Raw genomic sequence first — 12,680 nt, forward strand, 5'->3', positions numbered from 1 at the left:
CATCTGGGGTCTGATGAACAAGGACCAGGTTAATATTCCACTTAACAGTGAGGAGGACTGGAAGGGAGGTTAAAACATCACCAAAGGTTCACTGCAGGAGAAATGCAGCAAGGAGTTGAACCATGAGATGGTGCCTTTTCTGTCCTACCATAGCAAAAAAACGTGGAGTTTAGTAAACTCTCCTGGGACATTAACAGGAAATGTGTGATTTGGTCAGTTGAGACTAGGACCAAGCAACAAAAGATGAATATGTGGAAAATCACCTCCTGCCCACTGGTCAGAACGATAGAGAATCTGTGATGCTGTGGGTCAGTCTCTCTCCAAACCTCACCATCAGCTCTCTGAAATGCAACATATTTAGTTTTATCCTTTCAGTAAAAGTGATCAAAAGATTTTGGATTTCTGAATCCAAGTTGCTCCCTATGAAAATTCTCATCTGTTGTTGGAAAAATGCATTCTTGATGATCGGCGTGTTTGTCGGAGAAGAAGGGTAGAGAGATGCCACCCAGGCCACTCAATCCCACTTCTTAAAGATCGTATGTCCTGTTTAAGCCTCTCCTGGAGCACGTTCAGTCTCTGAAACCAGATCCTAACCTCTAGGGTCAGCCAGTTGGGTTTCAGTGATACCGGGTCCGGGAGATGGAATTGCTTTGATGGAAAGGCTCTGGACACGGTTAAGCTGCAGCCGATGCCCCCGTAAATAAGCTCACATCACACAGTTGTTCTTTATTTATCTTTTATTTATTCGTTTTTTTTTCTGTACTAGATTATTGCAATCTGGTTAATTCACATTTAAAAACCGGTCTTTGACCAGACGCACTGAAATCATTGATAATTATTTTTACAGTAATCCTTACAGGCTCCATGTCTGGAAATCCCAAATAAAAAAAAAGCAGAAAGAAAAGAAAAGATCTGAATGTTTTTTCTGCACTTTATTTTTGTTTTCGTGATTTTTTTATAGTAATTACAAAAAGGGAGAAAATATATATAACAATCATAAAAAGGAAAGGTTGTTTGTGGGCGGGGTCAGGAATATTACGACTGGCAAACAATCACAACACAGCACAAGTACCAACTAACTGCAAGAAATAAAATACTGAAAATAAAGGCAGAAAGCTAGAAAAAGACAACAAAAAAAAGAAAATAAAGATGTATGAATACAAGAAGCAACTGAGAGGACGACAAAGTGAAGCTTTTCCTACTATCTACCAAAAGTATAATAAAAAAAACTTGTTTTTTATTCTGTTTGTTGAAAAATAAAATAAAAAGCATGATTCAGGAGGGGGCTGTAGGAGGAGAGGGTTCTGGTAGGGACAATAAAAAATACTGCACGTACAATACCTTTGTTCCCCTTCTCCTCCCGTCATGTCGCTCTTACAGTTTTCCTCTCCCACTTTCCCCTTTTCTTTATTTAATAGCATTTCCCATTAATATTCCGTCCCCCCGCTGCTCCTAATGGCCGCGCCCAGTTGCGCGATCGTTACACTTTTACATGTGAGTAGCAAATGACACTTTGATTGGCTGTGATGTGGAGATGGGGGTCCCCTGCCGGCTCCGGGTCGGGGGTGCGGCTGAGCTGAGGGATCCCGCCGGGCTCGGGTCTCACTGCGCGTGCTGGCTCAGTGTGTGGTTCTGCGGGGAGAGACGGAGAACGGGAGAAAGAGTGAGAACACATGATGGGAGAAATAATGGGCTGCATGAGCGGAGAGCTTTCCACTAAACTACAACCATCAGAACAGAAACACAACTGCCTCCCACAGAACCAGCAGCAACGTCTCTTCAGTTCAGACAATCTAATGAAAGAAGAAAAAGAAGCAGAGGAGACGACTCGAAAGAAAGGTGTGTTTCAGCAGACAAACGACAAATATTTGCCTATTAGATATTTCTTTATTTTGAATTCTGGTCTGACCCTCAGCAACAAATGCCTTGTTGTTTGTCTGTATTTCCGTGAACAGAATCAAGTTTGTCTGATATTGACCAAGTAGTTTGGAAACCAAGCAAAGTTTCCGTGATGGTCTATACAGTCATGAAAATGTTTAAATTCCACAATGAATTCCTGCTCCAACAGCTTGGATAACCACCTTTATTAGGAATGAAGGATTTGGACCCACTCTTCTTCCTAGAATTGCTTCAGTTCACTTAGGTGTGGAAACATTTGCTCATGCAGTTTTCCTAATGTCCCACCAAAGCGTTTCAATTACATTTGACTCACATTGGTATGGCCAGATCATCATCCTTCCGCCACCGGCTTGACTAAATAGTCCAGTGGTCAGTAATTTAATCTCACTATAAAAATCAGAGGTTTGTTAAAGAATATTAGAGAATAAGCAGCATCATGAAGACCAAGGAACACAGCACACAGGTCGGGGAAAAGGTTCTGGAGAAGTTTAAAGATCTACAACAACATCCCAGGCTTTGAACTTCTCCCAGAGCTCTGTTTGTTCCATCTTCTGAACATGGAGAGAGGATGGACCAACTCAGGCCTACCAAGACATGGACGTCCACCTAAACTGAGGGGCAGGCAAGGACTGCATTAATCAGAGAAGCAACCAGGAGGTGCATAGTAACTCTGGAGGAGCTGTAGAGATCCAGGTAAGAAAAAAGGACAACTATCACAGTACTTTTGCGCTCCTCTAATCTGGCCTTTAAAGACGGGCAAGAAGAAGCCATAACTGAAAGAAAGCCATTAGAGGTCCTGTTTGTAATTTGCTACAAGCCATGTAGAATATATGGGGAAGAAGGTGCTCTGATCAAATGAAATAAAACCTGACGTCATGTAAAACACTGAGTAGCAGAAAACTGCACATCACCCTGAACACGCCACTCCCACAGTGAAAACATTGTGGCGGCAGCATCATGCTGCAGGGACATGGAAGCCGTTCATAGTTGATGTGAAGATGGATGGAGATAAACTGTAAAAGACCTGAGACTGGTACCAGTACCAGTACCCTAAAGCAGGACCTGAAGCCACACCAGATATCTGTCTAAATGACACTGAAGTCTACGCAACCTTTCAAACCTAAGTTATGATGCTGTGCTCTTTTTAGGGAAAAGAGGCTTTACCTAATCCATACTATTTCTTTAACTGACTCGTCATGAACTTTAACCTTTAACCTGGTAACTGAGGCCTGTAGAGTTTGAGACGGAGCTCTTGGTTTTTTTTCTCTGATGTTGCAGTGAATCTGCTGGGAAGTCCACTCTTGGGAAGATAACTAACTGTCCTTAATGTTTCTTTCTCTCTGCAGAATGATGGACTTCAGATAGTGAGGACATGGTCTAATAATCCTTCTTAAATATACTGCTAGAAACAGTAGTTTAATTAAGGTCATTGCTTTCTGTCTGGGTGTGGCATTAAAACTCATCTGTATGCTCCAGAGCAGCAAGCTGACAAAACTTAGGCTTTAATGCTTTTGATTAGCTGCACCTTTAATCCAATCCTAAGCAGCAAGGAGTTAAGGTGGACTATGTTTTTCCACAGAACGTGTTTGTGTTTTTCTGTCTGTTGTTTGTCAGAACCTCGATGGAGCCCCGACGTGTTTATTCAGATGTGGGAGACCCTCGTGTCTTTTCATTTTGTGATTAATATTTTACAGAAAGCATCTCTGCACCTCTGAGACGCCTTCACTCACATCTCTCCAAAGGCATCAGAGCATCAACACTTGATTACAATAAAAAAAGGCCCATGTTTTAAAAAATTTAAATTCAGAACAGCAGTGAGAGCACAAACAGAGACTGATGGAGGGTCTCCAGGTAAAACGCTGTAGAGATTTACACCAAGTTTTATTTTAAATGAACACAGAGCGAAGAAGGGGAAAAAAAATCTGCTGAATTTGAATGCACAATTTAAGAAAAAGGTCAAATTTGCTTAATTTAAACATATAAACACATAAAATTGGAACGTTTTGGAAGTACTCATGATTGCATCCGTTGTGTGTCCTCTGTGGCTGCTCCATATCAGCTGCTGACGGAAACTGAACTCAGGATAATCTGGATTTGCCTGTTCAGAACTTAGCTAGCATTACATCTAAAGCTGGAGAGATACAGCGGAGAGGACGGCGAGATGATTGGAGGGATTTCTTTGGGAATGTGTGGAGATATTTTCACTCAGAAGTATTCTCTCAGATTTTCCCCAGATAGTGCAGCTTTCTACCGATGAAAACACCTCCTAACGTTTTCTTTCCTTGACACACAAAGACCAGTTCCCGCAGAAATCTTCCCTCCTTCCTCACAAACACACACAATTCCCAGTGAGATCTTCCCAATCAACGCCGCCCCTCCCCACAGCCCTCCTCACCACTAAAAGCAGCTTTCTCAGATTAATCGCTCCCTCTCTCCGATCGGCCCCGTAATGGCAAAAAAAAAAAAAAAGGACAAAAAACCGAGAAGTGGATGGCAGGAGGGAAAATGGAGAGGATGGAGGGATGAACAGACTAGAGAGGAAAGGACAAGGGCGGATGGGGACAGGAATGGCATGGATTATACGTGGTTTGGGCTTGATAAAGACTTATTTGTCATTCTATGGGCGCTTATCTTGCCATGCATGTTTTGTTGAGCCCTTCGGTGCATTTTGTGTTTGTAGCGAGGCTTTAGAGGCTGAACTTGTCTGTCCAGAGGAAAGTAAAGAGTATTAATGCCCCCCACTTGAGAGCAACATGCAGGCTGTCGCAGAAATACAGCAGCAAATGAGCAAAATCACCAACGGGACGGTGAAAAATAAGTGTCCCCTCCTTCTGTGTCAGCATAGAGGACTCTGCAGCGAGCAGGGAGATCTCACTGGGGGCCACTGACCCCATTATGATAGAAACCCTCCTCCTCTTTATCTCTCTCACTCATCCTCTGCCTCAGCTCTCCATAAACTTCAGCCGTTTCCTCTCACAGCCAGAAGAGGTCAGGCTCATTCTTTTTTAACTGATTATGAAGTGAGGAGACTGGAGCAGAATGTGTCCAGCATCCTGAAGAAAATCCATCCATGTTTGAGTTTCACCTTCACACACTCGCCTCCAGTCTGACCTCCAAAACGGAGACCAAATACGAGGCACTGTAAGACTGAATGGAGAGAAAAGAAAAGGGAAGTAGCTCAGCTGATGGTGGAGAGATCTGGTGGAAGAACGAAGGATGGAGGAGGAAAGAGTCAGTGGCCACTCCCTGGAGGAGCTGGCAGGGCTGCAGGGGACCGCTGGAAATAGTCCAGAGTATGTTGACCACTTACGTCACAGAAACGCTCACAGTCACTCTCTAGGTTTCTGTAATTCTTGGGGCTCAGTACAGATTAGGCAGAGCTGAAATCGATCAGTGTGAGTCTGTGTTTCAGTGTGGCATCTCTTCCATAGAAGAGTAACTGTCACACAATAAGCTGCAAAAACCCTAATGCAGTCCTTATTTCTTTAGCAATTTGCTTCAAAGCATCAATAACTTGGTTTTAATCTGTGTTCTTGATTAACAGTTCTCCTCCCCTCAAGTCCTTTCAGGTTTTCCTTGGACCTTGGATGCTTTGTCACCAGCAGCCTGTCAAGCAGAGTTAACAAAGAGCAAATGATCAGCTGAGGGATGATACATCTCTATTTCATTTCAACACAGTCTGAAAAACGTTAACAAAAGCAGTAATTTTAGCTGTTTCACTTTGTTTACAAACTCATCTGTGTATAAGGCAGTACAAACTAGGTCTTAAACAATATCTCCATATATAAGAAGGTAAAGATCAAATTGTTCAAAGAAACACAAACTGCTTATTTAGCGTATCTTAGGTCACCTCAACCCAACCTTTTTAAACTATAGCTCAACTTAGGTAGCCTGATTTTACCTTATCCCATCCTAGTGTAGCTTAGCTCACCTAACTTTACCCTGTTTAACATTTTCTACTTTAGTTTAGCTTACCCATATTTACCCAAACCTAGCTTATCTTAGCCAATTTTTACCTAGTTTGTGTAAGCTTATGTTACCTTATCTTCTCCTATTTTAACTTAGCTTAACTCAGTTTATCCTACCATAGCATACCTTAACTTACGTTAGCATTGCTTAATCAATTTTAGCGTGCCCTACCTCATGTTAGCTTACTTTTTTTTTACTTTGGTTTAGCCACTTTTAGTTTATTTTAGCCTACTTTACATCTTATATCATATCTTTATCTATTGCAGCTTTGGTAACCTTTCTTTACATTTTTCTTGCCTCAGCTAGTTTTAAACATCAGCTTAGCTTACCTTAGTTTGCCTCACCATTGTTTACCTAAACTTTGCTTGGCTTATTTTATCTTAGTTTGAATTAGATTATTTTACCTTTTCATATCCTGTTGTATCTTAGCTCACTTATCCTTATCTCAGTTTACTTTAGCTTACTTTACCTTATCCTAGTTTAGCTTTGCTAATTTCACCTCATCTTAGCCCAATAGTTTATGTTACCTTGTTTCATTTAATCTTAGTATAGTTTAGCTTAGTTTCTGAAGATGTCCAAATCCACTTACAAGGCAATCTGATAATCATCCTTTATTGCTACAAATATTTTAGAAAAATCTTTGTTTTAAGCTAATCAGCTGACTTGCTATTGTTAATGTGTGGTGATTGAAAATTGTATCTTTTCCCCCTGTCTGTTTTAAGACATAACTTTTAGATTCTGTTAATCTGTTTTTTTAGGCCAGAAACTTCATTTTTCCTCCACATCATTTAAGGTAATTTAATCGAAACAGCTGCTAAAGTCCAAAGAAAAACTCTGGAGAACATTAAGATTAGTTCAACAGTCTAGCTCGAATATAACATCAGTGCCAGTTCAAAACACTTTCTTAGTACTTTATGTGTAATTTAAACACTAAAACCATTAAGCAAAAAATGCTACAAAAAGGCAATGAGCAAATTAGGAGCCTCTGCGTCATTTCTCTTTTCCACTTTGATTTCTAGTTTTTTCTATTTTTGTCTATGAAAGTAAGATTAAAGGAAATGTATCTCTTTTACAGTAAAATGCCTGTAATGCAAATAAAGAAACTCACAGCAGCAGCCGTAACCATGCTGAGTTTCATCTTTTATCTCTGAGATAAGATTATTTTAATTATCCATTAAATTTACATGAAAGAGAAACTTCTCTTCAGCACCTGAATGGAGAAGGAACCCGTTTTCATTTGAGGCGAGCGTGTTTTCTTTGGTAGTCTGCTGTATTTAAGCTTATCCCGCTGCTACAACATAGTCTGGGAAACACTGCAACCACGAGTGAGACAAGCAGGAGGGAAAAATAAATGAATGATTTTTTGTTACATCCCCCAAACCAATTCCTGCATCACTTAAAACAAACGTGCATGACTGAGAACCCTGGTTTGGATTTTTATTTCCCCATAATTCACCCTGCAGAGCACGAGGCAATGGCAGGAACAGCCACACCATTCCAGACCAGTCAATGCAGAACCCTGCTATTGTTGTTCCTTAAGTGCTTAGAGAGAGTGAGGCTAAAGCCTGCAGAGCCACGGGCTCCAGGGAAATATGGCCCTGTCGCAGCGCCCGCCTCCCCAACCTGAACAGATATGTGAACAGATTCACATAAAAACACAGAACTGGACGCAGATATACTGAGTCCCGGGGGAAACAGCAGAAAGGAGGATGAGAAAAAATCCATTCTGCTCTGTCACCTTTAATGTGTTTGGCTGTGTTTGTGCATGCACAGTCAGTGCAACAACTGCAGAGCCTCCTCAGGTATCACACAGGTATCTGTTTGCATGGGGACTGTTTGCAGAATCTGATTTGCTGCTCTGTAATTATGCAACCAGACCTTAAATCAGGTCTCCTCTCAGGTGCCAGGTCTGCTTTAGAAACAGGAAGGGGAAGTGATGCTGAATGTCTGTGTGTGGCGGCTCCACCTTTCAGCGACCGTCTGTCAGTGTAGGAATCTGTGTCAGATACGTGTGGTTTTCTTTAACGCCACACGAAGGATCACCTCAGTCGTCCCTGTGGTTTTCGATGAGTTTCGCTGTATTTTTAGCTCCTAGTTGAAACTCTTCCAGCAGCACATTTTAGCATTTGGATCCATGTCTAGAGCCAGCAGATGGGCCATCTTCATCCTCTTCCTCCGCTCCCTGGCTTTTCTTCAGCCCCACCAGTCCAGGACAGGATGTCGGCTGGGGAGCAGATCAAAAATAAACCCTGCCCTCCACATCCCACCGACACGGATTCCCTGTTCCTTCATCCGTCTCTGTCTGCCTTTGTTTCCCAAACCCCCCTTATTTTTCTCATACTATTATAAACAATAGTGCATATTCCTAAAATTCCCAGTACAAACTTCTGCTAGCATCATCTCCCGCCAGGTGATGACCTGGTGACCTCTCTGACCACATCCTGTTTGGGATGTCCCCCTCCGTCTCTGTCTCCCGGAGGGACTTTCCACTCCTGCTGCTCCTGGCCCATCCAGCCAGGCCAGGAACGGTAAACACGACCCAAAAATACACTCACAGCGTGAGGGAAACAAGCAAACAAAACATAAATCCAAGCACTCCTGAATCTCCAACACATCCGCAGCAAAAGGTTAGGTAGAGATTCATGCTGGAAAGTAGGAAATGATCTCACTGCTAACAGAAATACTGCCGGACACATCTAAGAGGAAAATATTCCAGGGAATGACTCATTCCCAGATGGTGAAGAATGTGGTGAAGATTCAGAAGAAGCTGATCACGGCAGTCTGCAGAGATGTTGAATAAAAGGCTTTAAAATAAAAACATAAACCATTTTAAAGTTCAGTGCTGCAGAGGTTAGAGAAGGGCAAATGAATCAAACATGTGTTCACGGAAAGCAGAGGGGCGTGCCAGCGTTCCAAGTCACTGCCATAACGGCACACAACCAATTCCCTCAGAGGCCGGAAAGTTTATTTATTCTTTACCTTCCAGAAGAATCCGGCAGAAAGGAAATGAAATTATGGCTCACTGGCGCAGGAGGAGTTAGTGGTGGAAGAGAAAACTGGAAAACTGTATCTATCCACAACATCCCAGAATCAATTTCCACATTTCCTTTGACCTATTTTAGGCCAAATTTAACTTCCAAGTGCAAAAATATATTTAAAAATTTTAAGATATTGCTTGGAAGTTGCTTAAGTTTTAATAAAATCCAAAAGAATGTAAAAAACAAACAAAGCACCAACAAATTATAAATAAAGTTAGAAAGCAAAGAAGAAAACATATATTACTGTTACCTATTAATTTTAGGATAATGAATTAATAATGTTAAGTAAAATAAAAGTTAATAAAGTACAAGTGTTTTTTACAAGTTTGTGTTTTACTTGATTGGGTTAAATATTTATATATTCTTTTAAATAATTTCTATTATTTTAAAACAAAATAAATAAAATGATAAATGAAATACCAAATAAATCAAAATATAAACCAAAAAGAAATTGCTAAATTAAAAGGAAAATGTTTATTGTTATTTCTTTAATTTGTATTATTTAAAAAACATAAAGAATAAATGAAATAAAAATAAATAAAAAATCTGTAAATTTAAATAAAAAAAGAGTAAAAACAAATTAAGTTAAAGTCACTGACCAACAAAGTAAACAAAAGTAATAAAACTGAACTAAAAATGCTTGAATAAAATAAACAACAGTATAATATAAAAGTCCTTTTTTTAAATGTATAAACATTTACTTGAAAAGTAATAAAATAAATTAAATAAATAAGTCAAAGAGAATAAGAAATACAAAAAATAAAATACAAATGTAAAAACATATATTTATTTAAATCCTAAACTAAAATTATTTTATCAAACTATAATAACTATCTGAAGGCAACAAAATGAAACAGGATTTTTTTTTAAAAGTCTCATCCGGGTAAAAGTTAAAATTTAAATGAAACGTTTTTTGTGTTCAAGGCAACCTGATGTTCTGCGATTTCTCTTTAAACTGATTTTATTCCCTGGGAAATAACCAGAAGTGCTTCTTGTTGCCACAGAGCCACGCTTTGTGCTGCCAGTAGGAATAACCCGCTTCTTTTATACATTTGAAATTTTAAACATAAATTATTTATTTCAAAGAGAGTCTGGACGGTGGTTCTTCTTACAGTATCCAGAATAATCAACGGCCCACCCACATGCATGAACACCAGGACCACAAACAGACAAGCACACACCTTTTCTAGAGCAGACCCGGAGGAACCCTGAGATCCGGGTTCTGGATTCAGAGTGAAACACAGAACTGTGCCGTTTTTAACAGCATCGGACACACTTTTTACTTCATTTTGTCCTCATGTGGTCACAGGGAAAGAAATAAATCAGCCCTAAATATGTTTCAGCTTCATTTGCACATTCTTGTTGATTTATTTTGATTGATTCTTTGTATTTTAACAACAATGAGTTGTAGCTGTAGGCAATCATTCGCTGCCTCTCCACTGATTTTTTGTGTAGAATCTCTCCGTTTTTTCTCCCTGATGGAAAAATTAGAAAAGTCTGGGGCTTCAGAGAGGTAAAAATACATATATGTGTGTGAGAGAGAGTCCCAGGTCCCTGCTCTAATAACACAGTTTCCCAGTGAGCAGTGGGGCAGCTGAGTACGATCCCTTGGCGCGTCGCAGGGATCTACGGATCAAATTCACACACACACAGAGCCGAGGGATGCATGGATCAGAGTGTACACACTGCTACTTGACACACACGTAAACCTTATTTCCCAGTTCAGACACATCCGCACATTTCCATAATTCAGTTAGAGGGAGAGGCTCTGAGTCAGACAGAGATGGGATTATTTGAACACAGCTTGTTTTATATAAATATCCAGAACCGAAACCGTTTCTGATCCAAAAGGCACAGATCGGACTTTTGCAGAAACAGAACCTGAACAGAAGCTGTTATAATCCAAACTCTGGAATCCTTTTTATGTCTACTTTTCTGTCCCAAATCAAATTTTTCCACATTTTCCTTTCAGTTTTCTCAATACCCATGACTGCATGACAGGTTTGATTAATTCGGTCCTCCTGGGTAAACCTGATTCCTTATCTTCCTGATGGAGTGCGCATGTGCAACTTTAAAACATCAGAGATCAGAAGGAGGAGAATCCTGCAGCTCCCCTTCATATCTGTTCAATTGGTCTTCTGACCACAGTTAACCCCCCATCCATGCTGCTGTTTTTAAACATTTCCTGCAGCTGGACAACAGGAGCAGAGAAAAGAGTCGGAGGATGAAGCTGCAGCATAGCACCTCCTGGAGGCTTGGAAATGAAGTGTAGCTCAACAGCACCGTCAGGGAACGTTACCAGTAAACACACACACACACACACACATATATATATATATATATATCTTATATTTCTTCTCTCTCCCTGTACATTTAAGGGATAATCACGTTTGTCATTATAACACTATTGAAACCCTTGAAAAGGCTAAAAGCTATAATATCTGCAGCTATCCTAATTTTCAGCTTGTTGTTTTCTTTCCTCCTGAATTTAAAGAAGTGATGCAAAAACTGTTGTTGGAGTCCTGATATTTGCTGCTGAAATAAACAAAGAGAAGAGAGCAAAACTAAAACTGAGTTGACTATGAAGCTGCAGAGAGAGAGATCCAGGAGGACGTCACTGATCAGGGCCACAGCATCTCTTATTTACACACACACACACACACACACACACACACACACACACACACACAGAGAGAGAAAAAAACATCTCTTATTTACCAGCTTACGTCTGCACTATTTATGGGACACTGGGGAGAGGCACAGAAGAGAGGAAGAGAGGAGAGGGGCTAAAATATGCATAGGGGCTGGTTCTTCTGGGATGGTAGGGGGGAGTCAGACAGGAAGAGGGAGGAAGTGAAAACTGTGGCAGGAGCCGTGATGGAGAGGATGGTGGAGAGAGCGGGAGAAGCGTGCATGTAAGTGGGGCTGAAGGAGTGAAACCAGGAGGGAGGAAGGGATGATGCAGTGCTGCATCCTGCCTGCAAACACCCTGAGGTGGCGCCGTGTTTGTGAGCTGGACATCATACGGCCCCTCCGAGCCCCCGAAAGAGGCCAAAGCCTTTCCTTGCTGGCCAAGCCGCCTTCCTCCATCCATTCATCCCTACCTCATTAAAGCACACACACAAATTACCCCATTCCACATTCTCTGGCAGATGTGCACATACGCAGTAACAGCTCGCACTCGCGTTAACCTCCGCGGTCGAGGCTCTCCATCTCCCTTGATCGGCCTCTCCGTCTAGCCCACTTAGAGCGCCCTCCCATGAGGCGAAGGAGTGTGGCGGGTCAGGCTCGGGCTGAAAGTTTGCACACAAGCACTCACACAAGCATTTGGGCAAATACCAGAGAGAAACAAGATAGATGTTAGGAACGTGCTGCAGTCGAAATGAAGCACAGGAGGCTAAAAAACTTGCAATAAAAACAAAGAATGAAATTGTTTCATCGAGCAGGTTTCTAATTGGTCCAAAATATGGATTGTTTATAGATAACTTATTAAAGATGTATTATAATAACATATATCCAACTGCATGTTTTAACAATGTCCTGGAGTTGTTGGGTTTTGGATAGTTTGCTGCTCTGAAGCATACAGATGTGTGCTAATACAATGCCAAGGTGGAAGAACATCTGCAACAACCTCAGAGAAGTAACGGTTGCAGCCGATTTGAAGTTCATGAGTTTGCAGAGAGAAAGATCTGAGACAGCTGCCATCTTTCAAGGAGTGGACATCCCAGCAAATTTACCCCAACGTCAGATCGGGAAATTCTCAGAAAAATGATT

General features: G+C 41.0%; 1 protein-coding gene across 3 annotated transcripts in view; it reads right to left on the reverse strand.

Annotated features, from left to right (window-relative positions):
• Positions 1-722: 722 nt before the first annotated feature.
• The window catches only part of znf423 (zinc finger protein 423), a 189,833-nt gene continuing 177,875 nt past the window's right edge, over positions 723-12,680 (reverse strand). For all 3 annotated transcript variants that reach the window (XM_047351997.1, XM_047351984.1, XM_047351989.1), the window contains one exon: positions 723-1,632. In XM_047351997.1, coding sequence (XP_047207953.1) covers positions 1,603-1,632 — 30 coding nt within the window. In that variant the 3' untranslated portion in view covers positions 723-1,602. The remainder of the gene's footprint in view (positions 1,633-12,680) is intronic.

Source organism: Girardinichthys multiradiatus, chromosome 2 (genome assembly GCF_021462225.1).
Source record: "Girardinichthys multiradiatus isolate DD_20200921_A chromosome 2, DD_fGirMul_XY1, whole genome shotgun sequence".
NCBI classification, from domain to species: Eukaryota; Metazoa; Chordata; class Actinopteri; order Cyprinodontiformes; family Goodeidae; genus Girardinichthys; species Girardinichthys multiradiatus.